The sequence below is a fragment of the Mauremys mutica genome, chromosome 15, assembly GCF_020497125.1.
Source record: "Mauremys mutica isolate MM-2020 ecotype Southern chromosome 15, ASM2049712v1, whole genome shotgun sequence".
Classification (NCBI taxonomy): Eukaryota; Metazoa; Chordata; order Testudines; family Geoemydidae; genus Mauremys; species Mauremys mutica.
The window spans coordinates 10,222,350-10,240,838 of NC_059086.1; the positions used below are offsets into that span (position 1 = coordinate 10,222,350).

At 55.4% G+C, this 18,489-nt stretch overlaps 1 protein-coding gene across 1 annotated transcript; it reads right to left on the minus strand.

Moving 5' to 3' along the window:
- Window positions 1-1,831: 1,831 nt before the first annotated feature.
- Window positions 1,832-18,275, minus strand: LOC123350253 (zinc finger protein 2-like). Its single transcript, XM_044988743.1, has 2 exons — window positions 18,259-18,275; window positions 1,832-8,086 (listed from the first exon to the last, which is right to left on the minus strand). The coding sequence occupies exon 2, from the start codon at window positions 8,047-8,049 to the stop codon at window positions 6,184-6,186; it is 1,866 nt and encodes a 621-aa protein (XP_044844678.1). The 5' UTR covers window positions 8,050-8,086; window positions 18,259-18,275; the 3' UTR covers window positions 1,832-6,183.
- Between the last annotated feature and the right edge of the window lie 214 nt (window positions 18,276-18,489).

Sequence of the window (18,489 nt, forward strand, 5' to 3'; positions counted from 1 at the left end):
GCCCTATACAACTCAGCACTGCTATAGACCTGCAGTGAATGGGTGACTCCGACTTGACCTTGGGGGATTTGAGATCAGAATCCAGTCCAATGGATGAGGGGCCTGGAGCACATGATTTATGAGGAGAGGCTGAGGGACCTGGGATTATTTAGTCTGCAGAAGAGAAGAATGAGGGGGGATTTGATAGCTGCTTTCAACTACCTGAAAGGGGGTTCCAAAGAGGATGGATCTAGACTGTTCTCAGTGGTACCAGATGAAAGACCAAGGAGCAACGGTCTCAAGTTGTCATGGGGGAAGTCTAGGCTGGATATTAGGAAACACTTTTTCACTAGTAGGGTGGTGAAGAACTGGAATGGGTTACCTAGGGAGGTGGTGGAATCTCCTTCCTTAGAGGTTTTTAAGATCAGGCTTGTCAAAGCCGTGGCTGGGATGATTTAGTTGGGGTTGGTCCTGCTTTGAGCAGGGGGTTGGACTAGATACCTCCTGAGGTCCCTTCCAACCCTGATATTCTGATTTAGGCCACGTTTATCTGTTAGGTTTGTTCCAGGGTGAACTCCAACCTGACTCCTAGGCTCACCGTGCCCTCCCCCCCCCGCCCCGCCATGGCTGCAGTTCCATTGGCGGCGAAGAGGCATGGTTGGGAACAATTAGCATCTTTTGGGTTAGAACTGCTGCCATTCCAAGCAGCAGCCAGGCCAGAAGGGGCCCTGCCTGTGGCTGAGCCCTATGGAAACCTGTGACACAAGGAAGGTCAGCCACCCACAGGCACAAAGACCAAACGGATGCACTGCCTCTGTCCTTTTATGCTGGAGCCCACTTGTGCATGTCACAAAGCCACTGTATAGTGCCCTGCTGTTCAGGAGTGGCCTAGCACTGCAGGAGGGAGAGGAGGGCTGTGGGTCAGGATTGTGGGTCACTGGCAGCGCTGGGGGCCGACTCTGGCTTTTTTGCACCCCCCAAGCAAAAAAACAAACAACCAAACAAAACGTGCGAGGCAGCCGGAGTGGAGAAGCAACAAACAACAAAACGTTCAGGACGGTCAGAGCCAGGGTGCAAAGTTTCAGTGCCATTTACTTGGTGGCTTGCTTCCCCCGGCCGTGCTGGCTAGCGGGACTCCCTGCGTGGAAGATGTGCCCTAGGCAGCGGAGTGCGCGCCCCGGCTAGCGGGGGGGAGAGAGAGAGAGAAGGGGGATGGCCAGGGCTTCCTTCAGCCCCTCCCGCCGCGCCGCCTGCCAGGAGGGCTCCACGCCGCTCCCGCCTGCAAGTGAATTGAAGGTCAGCGGGGAGGGAAGGATGCAGGCCGCCGGGCTTGCTGCAGACCTGGCACCAGCTGGGGCAGAGCGTGCAGCCGGCTCCCAGCAGGGCGCTCCCCTCCTCCGTGCCGCTGCCTCCTACAGGGCAGCTGGAGCGGTGAACTGGGGAAAAAAAGGGCAGCCGTGCCACCCTAGGACTGGACAGAACGCCGCCCCTTAGAATCTGCCGCCCCAAGCATGAGCTTGCTCGGCTGGTGCCTGGAGCCGGTCCTGGGAGGGACAGACCCGGGGCTGGGAGAGGGTTAAGGGGCACCTCAGGGCTAGGGAGGCAGGGGTTGTCAGTTGGGACACTAGCATTGCTCCGGGAGGTGGATTAGGTAACACCCACCTGTTCTCCCCCTTTCCCTGCCCTACCCCCTCCTCCACAAGCACCAAACTGGGCCCACATTTACAAACCGGTGGCTCTGGGGCAGGTGGCAGTAGATCCCCCTGGGATAACAGGAGCAACTGGCGAGCTGTGATCAGGCCTGGCCCACAGAGCAGAGATGAGACAGAGACACAGTTAAATAACTGTCCTGTAATTAGTGTTGAGGAGCTGAGTGGGGGTCCCCCACCCTTCCCTACAGTAGCAATACAAAAGGGGGACCCGAGGCAGCGAGTCCGCGCAGAGTCCCATGGCTTCGGTGCTGGGGAGTTTAGTGTGGAGCCAGGCACCTCCAGGCCAGCACAGGCGCAGGGTGAGTCTGGGTACAGGGGGTTGCTGCCCCCCAGTGTGACCTTCTCTGGGAAAGGTCCTTCCCCAGCCTCCCCCCGCTGATGGGCAGGCAGAGCCATCAGTCCGCAGGAACCAGAACGGAGCTTAGCAGCAGCCGGAGCCCAGAGATGCTGCCCGGCAGTCGCCCCAGGCCCCGAGAAGCAGGCAGGCCCAGCGGTGTAGTGAGAAGACACCTGGCTCTCCCTAAGGCTGGCTGGGCCCATCCCCTCCACCCCACGCTCCTTCCTGGCTGCAGGGGATGCAGGACCTGCCCAGGAACTTGAAATGTCCCATGACCACTTAAATAATTATCTGTGCCCAGAGGCCGCCCTGCCCCCACCTTCCTGAGGGAGGGCGTGGCCCCCCCGGCATGTTGGGATAGTGTCCCCAGCCAGGCCCTGCAGATGCCAGCTGGGGATGGGCAGCCCCAAGGCGTGGGCACCCAGCAGCCAGGCCAGGCCCCTGCAGGGGAGGGTTAGCGTTTGGAATCTACAGGCATTGGGCGTGGCGCGGGCTGAACCAAACATGCCCGCTACAGAGCGACCACAGTGCCCTCAGACCATGGGCAATACACTGCCACCCCACCGGGCCACACCTCACTGCCTAAAACAGTGCGGGGCACGGCCACAGCACGGGGATGCAGCACCCAGCGACAGGCTGCAGCTGTCAGGTGAACCCTCTGGGCACCGTGTGGGTGAATTGCTCTACCTGCCGCTCCCAGGGGCAAAGCCCAGTGGTGCCACTTCCCCTGCCAGGTCTCGTCCCCTATGCACCCCACAGAGGCCGGAGGGGTGTGTGCGCGTGCAACAGAACAACCAATCACCAGGCGGCAAGGTTCCCTGCTGCTTGGAGGGGCGGGGTCGGGCAGAGCAAGCAGCCATCTCCTCTCAGTCACAGCACCGGAAGCACGACCCCCCCTCCCCCACCATGCAGGAGCTGTGTCAGAGCGCCTTCACCTCAGCTACAGCCCTTTGAATTAGGGAGGGGACTGCTCTGGACTGCCCCCCAGGCTCTTCCCATGCTAGCAGCAACCCTCCCTCTACTGAGCCCCAAAACACAGCCATGGAGAGAACTGCTGGCTGAGGGGTGCAATCAGCAGCCCCAGGAGAACCTGGCTCACCCCACACCCTGCTCCCCTGGGGTGGGAGGCTGTAAACCCTTCCGCTACTGCACACATGGCTCCGCTGGTCCCATCTCACACATCCTTGCCCTTTCTCCACTGGGGGGTCTCTCTGAGCAGCCTTTGCTACAGGAACGCACCCCATCTGAGCAGAGAAAGGGGTACTGCGGGGGGGGGGGGCGGAAGGGAGCAGATAAAGGGCACCTGCCTCCTCAGCTGCATGTGGAATGGGGGGGGACACTGTGTGCCCCGGGGGGAGCTAAGGCCAGGAAAGGGCCTGAGTTGGGTTCCCTGAGGGTATCCTCAGGCCTGGAGAGGCAGATGGATCAGGAGCTCTCACAGCCCCACACGGGACAAGGCTGCTAGGGCATTAACCAGGGGACTCCCCTCCCAGCACCCTGTAGGCATAAGTTAAATGGGTGCAGGAAAGGGGGCCGGTCCATGCTGTCCCTGCAGGAGGACTGGCCATTTGAGGAACTGGCTCCACATCTCCTAAGCTCAGTGGTTTGAGCATTGGCCTGCTAAACTCAGGGTTGTGAATTCAATCCTTGAGGGGGCCACTTAGGGATCTGGGGCAAAATCAGCACTTGGTCCTGCTAGTGAAGGCAGGGGCTGGACTCAATGACCTTCCGGGGTCCCTTCCAGCTCTACGAGATAGGTATATCTCCATATTTCTATTTCAACCCTGAGAACAGGGCAAGGATCCCACAGCCCCATCTACATTCCCTCAGCACTAGCAGGATTTGAACCCAGGCCCTGCTCTACCAACCCCTGGACATCTACAGCTGGAACTGAAGGAGGCAGTCCCTTAGCTGTAGCAGTAGTAGGCATTTATCCTCTCATGCCCCACATGGCTCCTGGGAGCACCCCACACAGTAGGTAAACCGGCACATGAAGGTGTGAGTGCAGCAAGCACACCTGCACAAGCAACGGCGGTGGTGGGGACACCTCCTGCCACCTACTCCACACACAGCCAGGCCTGCTGGCTCTGGGTCCACACTCAGGGGCCAGCAGCACACAATGGCTGCAACTGAACCTTGTCCTCACTAGCAAATTGGGTCCTGCCAGGACAGGACCTGGAGGGGCCAAGGTGACTGACACGATGCCTGGTGTATCTCAGCGCAGATGGGAACACCTATTACCGGAGCTCCAGCAGGGTGACACTTCCAGGGTCTGGTGCTACGGCAGGCAAGCCCTCCCTGGGGCAAGGTACTGTCCATGGGCGGCCCGAGCGCTCCATAATAAAAGGCAGTGCAGTGCTGGGCACGTACGGCACCGCGCCAGCCACATTTCAGCTCTCGTGTGGGTCACCCAGGTGCCAGGCTCTCAGCTCGGCTAGCAGGGCCCCCTAACCTCCCACTGGCTGCACATCTCTGCAGTCTGGCACAGCAGGCATCTTTAACCCCTGCCTTCCCAGGGCAGAGGGGCCAGGAAACAGCCCGGCAATGGGGGCCTCATTCAATCCCCCCTTTGTAGCTTCTTGTGTCTCAAACAGGAAATTGGGGTGCACCCCTCGCTTTGTGTGCTGGTGCTTCTGGATGATGTTTACAGGAGCCCCTGCTGCCCTGCACCCCCACCCCGCCTTTCCCTTTTTTACTGAGATAGGGAAACGCAGGCTGCCTGTCCCACTGTTCCTGGCAGTAGGGGGGGTTTTATCCAGACTTTCTGTTGACACCTATTTAACCCAAGCATGGAGAAGTGTCAGACCCGACCCCCACTCAGAGCTGAGAACTCCCCTGAGCCGACTCTCCAATCCCCAAGGGATCCCCCCAGCCCAGCAGAGCAGACAGCACATGGGGGTGCACCTGGCACCAGCTAGCAGCGAAGTGGCTCTGGGCTGTAATTCACATTGTACGCCATTCTGGCACGTGCGCACACAGCGCAGGTTCAGAGAACCCGATCTGGATCTAGTGTAAGTTGTTTTCTTATTGCGACACCAAGAGGGGGCAAAAAGGTTTGAGCTGATCCCGTTACCTCCCCTTCTGTCTGTGGAGCGACGAGGGCGACTCGGTCACGTGCACATCCCAGTGCCCACAGGCTGGGGGTGCCAGATGCGAGGAGGGGCTGCGGCCCAGCCCTCGTTCTGTGGGTTCAGTTCCCACAGCTGGGTAGACGGAGGCTTGACTCCCCAGCCCCCATTGCAGTGGGGGAACGAACACAAGCTCAGCTCAGCTGGAGGCAGCTGGGAGCCATGTTGCTGATCAAGAAGGAACCTGCTTTCCCATCCCCCCTGGGGCTCACCCAGGAGACCAGAGAGCCCCTTCCAGCTACACGGGGAGTTGCCAGCTCACGACCCCCTGGCAGGGACTATGCTATCCCAGGAGAGGAACCCTGGGTCACAGGGATGCTGATGGAGCATCCCCAAGGGGCCACCCTGGCTGTGCACAGTCTGGTGTGTTGACCCTGTCAGGAGGCTGCCATTGGACAATGGCACAGAGGTGGGGCTCACAAACCCCTTTCTTGCCAGGGAGCACAGAGGAGCCCCCTGCTCAGCGTTCACCACACTGCAGCTCCTTGTGGGGAGGGGGAGCTCCCCCTAGCTGGATGTAGCACTGCCCTGCTGAGCAGACGGGTAGTGCTCAGGGGGGTTTCCCTGCTCTCTGGACCTGACTTCTCTCTCCGCAGCCCAGCCCCCATGACAGGCACAGAGAAAACCCCTTGCTGAGGAGCCAACCATTCCTCTCTTTCCCCGAGCTCCAGGAGTGCCCAGAGAAGGGCCACGGAGTCCTGGAGCCAAGCAGCGACTCAGGCCAGGGCAACCAAGCCCTCCGCAGACCTATAGCCCATACCCAATGTGCACATAGGAGCTTTCATCACCCCTTGTAGTGAGGGGGTGTGGCCTGGCTGGATTGCTCCTCCCAGCATGCACTGCTTCACCCTGATGCACGAGGGACTACAGTGCACGTTGGGAGATGTAGCCTCCATGGTCCCCCTGGCCGGCTCAGTGCCTGCTGGCAGCTGTCTCCCATGAGGGCCCAGCCAGAGTGGCACCCACTGGGAGCTGCATGCAGCATGGGCCGCACTCCCCGGCGGGGCATGCTGGAGCAGGAACTGGGTCAGCCGTCGCGGTGCACACGCTGGTGCTGCAGCAGGTTGGAGGGGTGGGCGAAGCCCTTGTCACAGACACTGCACTTGTAGGGGGTCTCGCCCGTGTGCACCTTCTCGTGCACCGTCAGGTAAGCCAGGTCCTTGAAGAACTTGTCGCAGAAGCTGCACTTGTAGGGGCGCTCCTCACTGTGCACCCGGTGGTGCTGCAGCAGCAGCGAGGGCCTGGCAAAGGCCTTCTGGCACACCTCGCACTTGTAGGGCCGCTCGCCCGTGTGCGAGCGCTCGTGGATCACCAGGTAGGATGACTGCTTGAAGGCCTTGCCGCAGGTCTTGCAGACGAAGGGGCGCTCGCCGGTGTGCACCCGCTCGTGCGAGGAGAGGGCGTTGGACTGCTTGAAGCCCTTGCCGCAGATGGGGCAGACGAAGGGCCGGTCACCGGTGTGAACCCGCTCATGCACCTTGAGGCTGTGGCCGTAGGTGAACTTCTTGCCGCAGACGCCGCAGACGTGGGGCTTGTCGTCGCAGTGCTGGCGCTGATGCAGCAGCAGCGAGTTGGAGGTGGGGAAGTCTTTCCCGCAGTCGCCGCATTTGAAGGGCTTCTCGGTGCAGTGGGTGAGCATGTGGCGCTGCAGCTCGTAGGGCGTCTTGAAGCTCTTGTCGCAGCAGGCGCACTGGTAGGGGCGCTCGCCGGTGTGAATGCGCCGGTGCTCCTGGAGGTTGGACGAGCGCTTGAACTTCTTGCCGCACATCTCGCAGTGGAAGGGCCGCTCCTCGGTGTGCACCAGCCGGTGGCTCTTGAAGTCCGAGTGGCGCTTGAAGGAGGCCTCGCAGAGGTCGCAGTGGAAGGGCCGCTCCTCGTTGTGCACCACCTCGTGGCTGAACAGCTCCCAGGCCCGCTTGAAGGTCTTCTCGCACACGCTGCACGCGAAGGGCTTGTCGTCCACGATCACCTCCCGGATCTCCAGCTGGGGGCCTGCCCGCCTCAGGTGCGGTGGCAGCACCACCCCCTCGTCCAGCTCGCCCGCCGTGCTGCCCAGCACCAGCTTGGCTGTGGAGTAGATCCCGTGCTCATCGATCAGCTGCACAAAGTCCGGCTTGGGGCGGGTGGTACCAGGCCCAGCCAGCCTGGGGGAGCCGAACCTCTTCTCTTCCTCCTCCCCCCATTCCAGCGCTAGGCCCTGCCCCTTCTCCTCCTCCCGCTTCAATGCCAGGCCCTGCCTCTCCTCCTCCTCCCGCTTCAATGCCAAGCCCTGCTCCTCCTCCTCCCCCTCTGGTGCCGGGCCCTGCCCCTCCTCCCCACTGCACTGGCGGAGTGGAAGGGAGGGCCCCACGTCGCCAGGCCCTGCCTCGTGGCCATTCTCCAAGGGTCTCTTCTTCCTCCGGAAGTTGCTGGCTTGGCCTCGCAGCAGCCGCAGCCTTTTGCCCTGGGAAGGCCCTGGCTCCTCGGAAGTGGCTGGCTGCCCCCTGTCCTGGCTTGGGGACACACTGACCTGGCCAGGGGACAGCTTCACGTACAGCCGGTGCTTCCGCCGGAACGGCCTGCGGGGCTGTGGCTCCCCTGGAGCTGGGGACTGGGGGGGCTCCCGGCACAGAGGGGACACCACCTCCTCTTCTGCCCCGTTCTGGTTCTGGTCTGTCCCATCAGTGTCCTGGGGGGTGGCAGGGCTATGCCTCCCTTGGCACCGGCTGAGTGGGCAAAGAAGGGGAGAACTCCTGGGTCGCCCTGGAGAGCTCCCCACCATCGCTGGATCCTGCACGCTTCCGCTCTGTTCCCAGGCCCCATCCTCCTTCTCCGACCAGCCTGCCTGGACCATCCGGATACAGCTCAGTGGGGACGGGGCCTTGCTGGCAGGAGAAGCCGGATCATCTTCCATGACTGTGGGTGCCAGCCCCCGTTCCAGGCAGGATCCTCTGCAAGAGAGCAGGACGGAGAGTTAAGAGCCTGGCACGGCCACCTTTACCCTGGCAAGGCCCACTACCCTAGCACCACCCACGCAGGCCTGCCCCCCTCCGCCCAGCTCCCTGCCCAATCTCCGGGCACCTATCCCAGTGAGAAAGGGCTTTTCCATGGCTCACCTGCAGCAGTTACCATGCTAATCAGCTCACCAGAGGCAGAGAGGGAGCAGAAGCAGCACCTGCACCAGCCGGACACGTGGAGGGGAGGGAAGTGCATGGTGAATGATGGAGGGAGGGGAGTGTACAGGGCATGGCCCTTCCCCTATTCCAAATCAGCCCTTACCCGTGTCTATGCCATTCCCACACATGATGTTCTACCACCCCCTCGGGCGAGTGGAGTGGCTCAGACACAGGCACAACCATTCCCAGGGCGGGAGGGTGAAAACCAAACCTAGGTGGGCGAGCACAGAGACAGGGATGGGAGTGGAGAACAAGGAGCGGGACAGGAGGGGATGCAGGGCATGGTCAGGATGACATATGACTCACATCCACATAATGCTCCCTCCAGGATGCTCACCCTCCGTGGGGGCTCCTGGGTTCCCCTGCCACCCCCCACCTGTGTGGTTGTCCCCATCCCGTGGTCCCCTAGAGGAAGTATCCAGGAGAGGACAGGGCTCTCAGGACAGAATCACTGCACCAGAGATTAGCGCTCTGTCCTGGATGACTGGAGGCCTCAGCTGTGGGGGCAGTCTGTGTCCACGCTCACTCTGGTGGGACCCATCAGCCTCAGCGACTCTCGGGGCGGGGGGGAGGAGCAGGCCCAGGGGAGCAGGCAGCAAGGAGCTGTCCTGCTGCATGGACCAGGCAAGACCCAATGAGCTGGCCCAGCATGATAACCCCCTGATGGATGGCTGAGCCTGCCTCCCAAGGCACCACATCGCTCCCTGGCAGGAAGCCTGCAGGACCCACACCCAAGGCTGCCAGAGGCAGAGCGACCTTCTGCATTTGAGGAGGGTGGGGAGGGGGAAAAGGTGGGGGGGGGCCAAGACTCTGCCCCCCCCGAGAGAAGCCCCAAGGTCCTGCCATGACCACACCTGGCTAGTGCGGAGGAACTGGCTCTGACCAGAAAAGGCCAGGACGTTCACAGCTCACTCACACTGAGGGACAGGCAAAAGATACCCAATGCCCTGTGCAGGGCATGTTCCGACGCCACTCCTGCACCCACTGGCTCAGGAGCTTGGAGGGGCCTGCATCCCTCTATCTGGGGGCACCCGCACCCCTGGAAAGGATCCTGCTAAAGCATTTCAGGCCCAGGCTCAGTTCACATGACACCAAGCATGACAGTATGGACCTGCGTCACCCCTGTCCCAACCATCGCCTCTGCGGCCTCCTCAGCGGCACAAGGACAGACAACAAGGGCTGTCTCCACTCACAGTTGTGCCTGTTCAACCATAAGAACGGCCATGCTGGGTCCGACCAAAGGTCCATCTAGCCCAGTCTCCTGCCCTCCAACAGTGGCCAATGCCAGGTGCCTCAGAGGGAATGAATAGAACAGGGCAATTCTTGAGTGATCCATCCCCTTTCATCCACTCCCAGCTTATGGCAATCAGAGGTTTAGGGACACTCTGAGCATGGGGTCGCATCCCTGCCCATGTTGCCTAATAGCCATTGATGGGCCATCAAGCTTCTCTAATTTATTTTTGAACCCAGTTATACTTTTGGCCTTCATAACATCCCCTGGCAATGAGTTCCAGAGGCTGACTGTGCATTGCATGAAGAAATATTGCCCTATGTTTGTTTTAAACCTGCTGCCTATTAATTTCATTGGATGACGCCTAGTTCTTGTGCTACGCGAAGGGGTAAATAACACTTGCCCATTCACTTTCTTCACACCATTCATGATTTTACGGCCTTCTATTGCATCTCCCCTTAGTTGCCTCATTTCTAAGCTGAATATTTCCAGTTTTTTTAATCTCCCTGAATATGGAAGCTGTTACTTACATCTGATCATTGTTGTTACCCTTTCTCTGTACCCATTCTAAAATATCTTTTTTGAGATGGGGCAGTCAGAACTGCACGCAGTATTCAGGGTGTGGGCGTACCATGGATTTATACAGTGGCATTATGATATTTTCTGTCTTATTACTAATCCTTTCCTCATGATTTATAACAGGGTCTCAAACTCAAATGACCACAAGGGCCACATGAGGACTAGAACATTGGCCAAAGGGCCGCATTACTGACACCTCTCCCCCCACCGCTGCCCTTGGCCCCGCCCCCACTCCACTCCTTCCATGAGGCCCCGCCCTGCCTCTTCCCTGCCCCGAAATCCCCACCCCAAATCCGCCCCCAAGGGGTGCAAGAGAGGTGTGGGGTGTGGCAGGGGCTCAGCGCAGGGAGTTAGGGTGTGGGGTTCAGGAGGGAAGTGGGTTGGGGTGTAGGAGGGGTGAGGGGTGTGGCAGGGGGTTTGATTGCAGGAGGGGATCAAGGAGCGGGCTCTGGCCCGGCACGCACCGGGAACGGGGAACCACGGCCAATGGGAGCTGCTGGGGGCGGTGCCTGAAGCAACATCAACACACACACCCCTGTGCCTCTCCTCCCCCAGGTTCCTTCCATTTCCTGGCATGGCGTGGGGGCAGGGCAGGCAGGCAGGGAGCCTGCCCTGCCCTGCCCCAGGTGCGCGCCGGGCCGGACCTGCTCTAGGTAAACGCTGGGGGAGGGTGGGGAGGCCACGAGGAGCTCGCGGGCCGCAGAAAATAACCTTGCGGGCTGCATACAGCCGGTGGCCGCGTGTTTGAGACCCCTAATTTATAACATTGTCAGCTTTTTTGACTGTGGCTATACATTGAGCGGATGTTTTCAGAGAACTATCCACCATGATTCCAAGATCTCTTTCTTGAGTGGTAACAGCTAATTTAGATCCCACCACTTTGTATATATTGTCAGGATTAAGTTTTACAATGTATATTACTTTGCATTTATCAACACTGAATTTCATGTGCCATTTTGTTACCCAGTCACCTCATTTTGTGAGCTCCCTTTGTAACTCTTTGCAGTCAGCTTTGGACTTAACTATCTTGAGTAATTTTGTATCGTCTGGAATCTTGAAAACGTCACTGCTTACCCCTTTTTCCAGATAATGTACGAATATGTTGAACAGCACTGGTCCCAGTACAGATCTGCTATTTACCTCTCTCCACTGTGAAAACTGACCATTTATTCCTACCCTTTGTTTCCCATCTTTTAACCAGTTATTGATCCATAAGAGGACCTTCCCACCTGTCCCAGAACTGCTTACTTTGCTTAACAGCCTGTGCTGAGGGACCTTGGCAAAGGCTTTCTAAAAGTCCAAAGTACACAATATCCACTGGATCAGCCATGTGCACATGTCTGTCGACTCCCTCAAAGAATTCTAATAGTTTGGTGAGGCATGATTTCCCTTTACAAAAGCTGTGCTGACACTTCTCAATCTCTGAGTTTGAGAATTCTGTTCTTTACTATAGTTTCAACCAATGTGTCTGGTATTGAAGTCAGGTTTACCAGCCTATAATTGCCTCTGGAGCCTTTAAAAAAAAAAAAAAAAAAAAAGGATTACATTGGCTATCCTCCCGTCATCCGGTACAGAGGCTGATTTAAACGGCAGGTTATATACCACAGTTAGTATTTCTGCAATTTCATATTTGAATTCCTTCAGAACTCTTGGTTGACTAAACAATAGTAAGTTCTCAGGAGGAGATGGTAATTTATCAATTTGTTCCAAACCCTCCTCTATCGACACCTCAATCTGGGACAGTTCTTCAGATTTCTCACCTAAAAAGAATGACTCAGGTGTGGGAATCTCCCTCCCATCCGCTGCAGTGAAGACCGATGCAAAGAATTCATTTAGCTTCTCCTCAACAACCTCTATTTCCTTGAACACACCTTGATCATCCAGAAGCCCCAATGATTGTTTGGCAGGCTTCCTGCTTCTGATGTAGTTACAATTTCTTGTGGTGTTGTTAGTTGCTGTCTTTTGTTAGTTGTTCTTCAAATTCTTTTTTGGCCTGCCTCATTATACTTTTACACTCAACTTGCCAGAGTTTATACTCCTAGTTTCCTCAATAGGATTTGGCTTCCAATTTTTAAAAAGACATCTTTGTTGCCTCTAACTCCCTCTTTTACTCTGTTGTTTAGCCATGGTGGCATTTTTTGGTCCTCTTACTGTTCTCTCTCTTTAAACTATTATTTGGTGTATACATATAGTTTAAGTCCTTATTATGGGATTTGTAAAAAAGTTTCCATGAAGCTTGCAGGCATGTTACTCTTGTGATTGCTCCTTTTAATTTCTGTTTAACAAGCCTCTTCATTTTTGTGTCGTTCCCTTTTTTGCAGTTAAATGCTACGGCATACGTTTCTTTGGTATTTTCTCTCCTACAAGGATGTGAAATTCAATCACACTCTGGTGGCCATTACCAAGTGGTTCAGCTATATTCACCTCTTGGACCAGATCCTGTGTTCCACTTGGGACTAAATCAAGAATTGCCTCTCCTCTGGTGGGTTCCAGAACTAACAGCTCCAAGAAGCAGTCATTCATGGTGTCTAGAAACTTTATCTGTGCATCCCATTCTGAGGTGACATGTACACAGTCAATATGGGGATAACTGAAATCCCCCATTATTACTGAGTTTTCTGTTTCTGTAGATTCTCGAATTTCCCTCAGCATTTCTCAATCCCCTTTACCATCTCGGTCAGGTGTCGGTTTCATATTCCTACTGTTATTAGTCAAGCATAGAATTTCTATCCATGGAGTCTCTATAGTTCTGTTTGATTAATTTAAGATTTTTACTATATTTGACTCTTTGCTTTCTTTCACATATTCTACCACTCCCCCACCAGCATGGCCTCCTCTGTCATTCTTACATATTTTGTACCCTGGTATTCCTGTGTCCCATTATCATCTTTCCACCACCTTTCTGTGATGCCTATTATATCAATATCCTCATTTAATATGAGGCACCCAAGTTCACCCATCTTATTTAGATTTCTTGCATTTGTATACAAGCTCTTATCAAATTTGTCAGTATTTAGCCCTCTGCTTTCAGGTGGTGTAATTGGATAGGATTCTTTCATTTGACTGTTTCTCTTTGGTTCCTACCTGTATTTATCAACTTCTATCTTCACTTGTCTATGAATATAGAGTATCCTCTAATAAATCCTCAAGTAAGGGACGCGTCTGTCTGAACTGCATGCTTCTGCACAGCAACACTGCCACTGCAAACCCGTTCAGTTAAACTGGCGCCTAAGGCCCTACTGGACACAAGTCACCCCCACAGGTTGGTTTGGGCCAATCCCCCTGCAAGCCAGGATCATGGTTGTAGCAACAAGAGAGCCTCCATGCAACCCCCAGCACCACGCCAGCTAGCTATACATACTGAGCTGAGGGGCGCAGGCAGTCACCCCAATGGGCAGGCAACTGACCTGCAGCACTGACATCGAAAACATTGATATGAGGTGCCTGAAGCAATTCACAGGTCGACACTGACTCTGCCCCAATGCAGGGAAGGCTGATCTACCTCCTATAGGGTGCACACAATGGCTTCTTCCTTCTCAGAGGGTACACACTGTGGTCTCCCCCAACCTCATCCCATACCCCCACATAGGGCGCGCGCACACACACACACACTGGTCTCTCCCACCCCACCCCCGATAGGGCACACAGACACAATGGTCTCCCCCATCAAGCACACACACACACACATTGGTCTCTCCCCATAGATTACATTTACAGACAATGGTCTCCCCCATCCCCACGGCATAGAGCGCACACACCGGTCACCCCCATCTGCTGCATTCACACAATGGTCTCCCCCATCCCCATGCCATAGAGCGCGCACACACACACACACACTGGTCGCCCCCATCTCCCCCATAGGGTACATTCACAGACAATGGTTTCCCCTATCCCCAGGGCATAGAGCGCACACACACGATGGCTTTCACCAAGTTAACCCATCAAGAGTCCTGTTTAAACCTCATTTCATCAAGCCTTGGCCAATATCCACAGATATTACACCACAGGTCTTTGGGATCTCTTGGAGATGCTCAACCCGCATCGGTTGTCTCCCTTGGTTTGGGTTAACTCAGATCCCACTTCTGGGGCGACTATATGACACCCCTCCCCCCCTTTTGGGTACCCAACCTGGGTCTTAATGTTCTCCATAGCGGGCCCTACCATCCACAAACTCATCACCCAGTTGGCCTGTGCTACAAGCACCTTAGGTTTCATGTTCACTGACCACCTTTTAAGCTCATGGGGACAGATCCCACAGAGTTGTTTCAACCCAATAAGTTATATAAATCCTCCAGCATAGTGATGTAAGAACAGCCCTACTGGGTCAGATCAATGGTCCGTCTAGCCCAGTATCCTGTTTTCTGACAATGGCCACTGCCAGAGGCTTCAGAGGGAATGAACAGAACAGGGCAATTATTGAATGATTTGTCCTCTGTCGTCCAGTCCAGGCTTCTGGAGGTGAGAGGTTTAGGGACACCCAGAGCATGGAGTTGTGTCCCTGACCATCTTGATATTGACATCCTCCATCAACTTCTCTAATTCTTTTTCTGAACCCAGTTATATTTTTGGCCTTCACAACATCCCTTGGCGATGAGTTGCACAGACTGACTGTGCGTTGTGTGAAGAAGTATTTCCTTATGATTGTTTTAAACCTGCTACCTTTTAATTTCATCAGGAGACCCCTGGTTCTTGTGTTATATGAAGGGGAAAATAACACTTCCTTCACACCATTCATGATTTTATAGACCTGTCATTACCCCATTAGTCGTCTCTGTTCTAAGCTGAACAGTCCGTCTTTTTAATCTCTCCTCATATGGAAGTTGTTCCATACCCCTCATCATTTTTGATGCCCTTCTCTGCACTTTTTCCAGTTCTAATATCTTTTTTGATGCCTGCACCTTTCTACCCCATTTGTAGAGATTCTCCCGTCAGGGTAGTGGCTTCCAAACACATCACACCCTGGATCTTTTGCATACACTGAAACCTTTTCCTAGAAGCTTCAGGTGTTGATTCAAACATAAGCAACAAAGCCCCCACTGTCAACTCCATCCATCTGGCTATATGCCTCTTATAGCTTGGGACCAAGTAACAGAGTCAGACAGTGAAGCCAGTCCGCAGGGTCAACCAGGTTCAAATTGCAAGCCTTCTCAATGGCATCTATATCCCACCTCCCCATAAACTGGGGTAGTTTGGTATCTAGAATCCTTGCAGAACTGGCTTCTCATGGTCTCTCCCCACCTACCCCTCTATGGGACCTTGTGCTCCTTCACTTCTCCCTGGCCAGTTCATGCTGGTTCTGCGCCTACTCATGTTTTTACTGTTTCTATCAATCAGCTCACTCCCTTTCACGGTCCTTTAGTGTCTGTTCCTTTAGCTGAAGCTTCCTCACTTCCAGCTCCAACTTCCACTGTTCCATCTCTGGCGATGGAGAGTCAGGTCGTGAGGACACTCTGCTACTGCCTCTGTTGCCCTCAGACTCTCTCAGGACTCCTCCTGGGCCTGGACCCTGGCTCAATCATCCTTCTCCAGCCATGCAATGAGCTGGGCCTTGTTTAACTTCCCAACATTTAACCCTCTTTCCGTACACAGCTCTTCTTAGGGAGGTGGATATACACCACAGTCTTGCCTTTTCTTTTGACTAATCTTGTTTTGACTGCTGCAAGTCACTTACTGCAAAATATTATTGGTGCATTCAGTATCCCACCTCTACGACCAACTGTCCCAGGCCCATGGGATCTGTGTTATACCCTAGATTTTGAACAGCCCCTTGGAGGAACCCCATCAGTGTGCCAGGCCCCCAAGGGGTCTCACTCTTCCTTAGGGGTAGGCCACACAGCCTCAATGCCTCGGAGCCTGAGCCTCTGGGCTCCAGCCCGCCTTCTTCACCCTGTGAGCTCTGCCCAGCAAGTCTCACTGAGACAGACTCCTGTTCAGAGACTTTTTGCCCTCTTCAGGGATCAATGCACCTCATCAAGGATTTTCAATGACACCAGGCGGCCCTTTCAAAACAGAGCAGGGTTTATTAGCCAACTGGAACACAGCAAGGCAGTTCTTAGGTTAGCACAGAGAAGCAAAGATGAAGACAGAGTTCAGACTGGCCAAGGCCAGGGCTCCATCCAGCCAAGCTGCTAGAATCCATTTTGGCTCTCTCTCTGTCTGTCCGTCTCAGGTGACAGTGTCTGTCTCTCTCCAAAGACCAGCTCTTAGCATAGCCACCTGATACCTCCCCCTTTGTTCTCCAGCTCAGAGTCTTTCTTTGGGCTGCTTCCTTCCTTTTGGCTGTTGGTTGCTAGGCATGAAAGTCCCTGCTATTCGGGTTTCCATTGTTTTCAGGATCCTCCACTAATTCTGGATTGGTTTCAGCCAGTTCTTTAACAACCCACTGATACCATCCCAGACAACAGTTACCTGACCCAATGTCTTATGTCATGTCTCCTGCTCTGCCCCTAAAGCAGCTTTTTAACCCTTTACATTCCATGCACAGCAATGCAGAACACACAGAGAAACTGCGGCACACATACGAGTCATACAAATATTAGCAAAATTCCCACATTTGTCAGACACTACAGAAGTTGGGGGAGGGGAGGAGGATTCTCTGAAGGACATGCTGAAGGAGTGATTAGAGAGATAGGAGAACTAAGAGAGGACAGAGTCATAGAAGCCCAAGTAGGACTAGATTGCAAGAAAAATACATGGTCAACTGCATCAAAGGTCGGCGTCTGGCTAGAGAAGAAGAATGAGGATGGAGCAGTGACTCTGAGATTTGGCTAGACAGGTCACTGGAGGCTTTGGTGAAAGCTGCATCAATGTAGTGTTGGGAGTGGAAGCCGGATTGGAGAGGCTCTAGGATAGAATTGGAGGAAAGGAATTGAGGGAAGCGTGAGCTCATGGACTTTTGTTTTGTTTTAAAATGGGAACCTCCATGAGGAACAAATATTTAACAACAGGCTCTTGAATCTAGGAGAGAAACCTTGAACATGACTCAATGGCTAGAAGCTGAAGCCAGACAGATTCAGCCTGAAAATAAGGTGTAAATGTACAGTGGGGAAGGTGACGAAGCATTGGAAGAAGGTACCTGGGGTTGTGGCAGATTCTCCATCACTTACCATTTCTGAACCCGGACAGGCTGTTTTTGTAAGAGCTCTGCTCCGGGGATCAGTGCGGGGCAGTTCTCTGGGCTGTGCTAGCTTATGGGGAGGGTCCCTTCTACCCTGGGATCTAGGACCCCCACAGGGCACATCCACACTGGACTTCCTGCCCCATCTTCACCCACTCCACAGGGTTCACACAATGGTCTCCCCCATCTCCTCCCTGCCCCCCCACATTACTATCCCCCATCTGCTACCCCATCTCCACCCCCACAGGGTGCATAAGATAGTCTCCCCCACAGCCCTTTCCTGCCCCCCCATGCACAGTGGTCTCCCCCCATCTGCAACGACATCCCCCCCCCAGGGTGCACACAATAGTATCCCCCATCTCCATCCACTCCCCGCCCCAATCACCCTCAACACATCATAATCCCCCCATCCCCTCACATAATGGTCTCCCCCATCCTCCCCGGGCGCACAAATGGTCTCGCCCGCCCCGCTGTGTGCATGGGGCGCGGACGGGCTCACTCTCTCCCGGGGAGGGGTGTTTATCCCCGGGGGTGGGGAACTCACCGGGCCACCACCAGCTCGCTCCCCTCTACCCTTCACATCCGGCCAGTGTCTCAGCAAAACGTCTCCCCCGCTCCGCCGGCCCCCCAACCAGCCCTTCCCCCCAGCAACACTTCCGAGCTGCAGCACCCGTGCCCACGTGACTAGGGGCAGCCCCGCTTCCGGCCCCAGGGATGTGGACGGAGCTTGGCCCCCCCATTCGCTCTGCGCGTGAGAGCGGAGCTCGACTTGCTGGGGGACGGCTTTGCACATGCGCAGTAACCACCCCGTCCCTGGGCTGGGCAGTGAGCCTAAGCGGGCACGATGCGGTGGGAGGCGCCTGATCAGCCCCCGTCCGCGGCTGCACCGCGACTAATCGGAGCCCAGCTGGTGATAAGCGATAATCAGTGTCTGTCTGGTGCCGATAAACGGTCACCGATCACCAGTAGCTGGTCACCAACTGTAACAGCCCCAACGGCCAGTCCCCAACCGTCACTAACCGACAACCAACCGCTAACAGCCCCAACGGCCAGTCCCCAACCATCATTAACCGATCGCCAACAGCCCCAACGGCCAGTCCCCAACCATCATTAACCGATCGCCAACAGCCCCAACGGCCAGTCCCCAACAATCAGTAACCGACAACCAAACGCTAACAGCCCTAACGGCCAGTCCCTAATCATCACTAACCGACAACCAACCGCTAACAGTCCCAACAGCCAGTCCCCAAC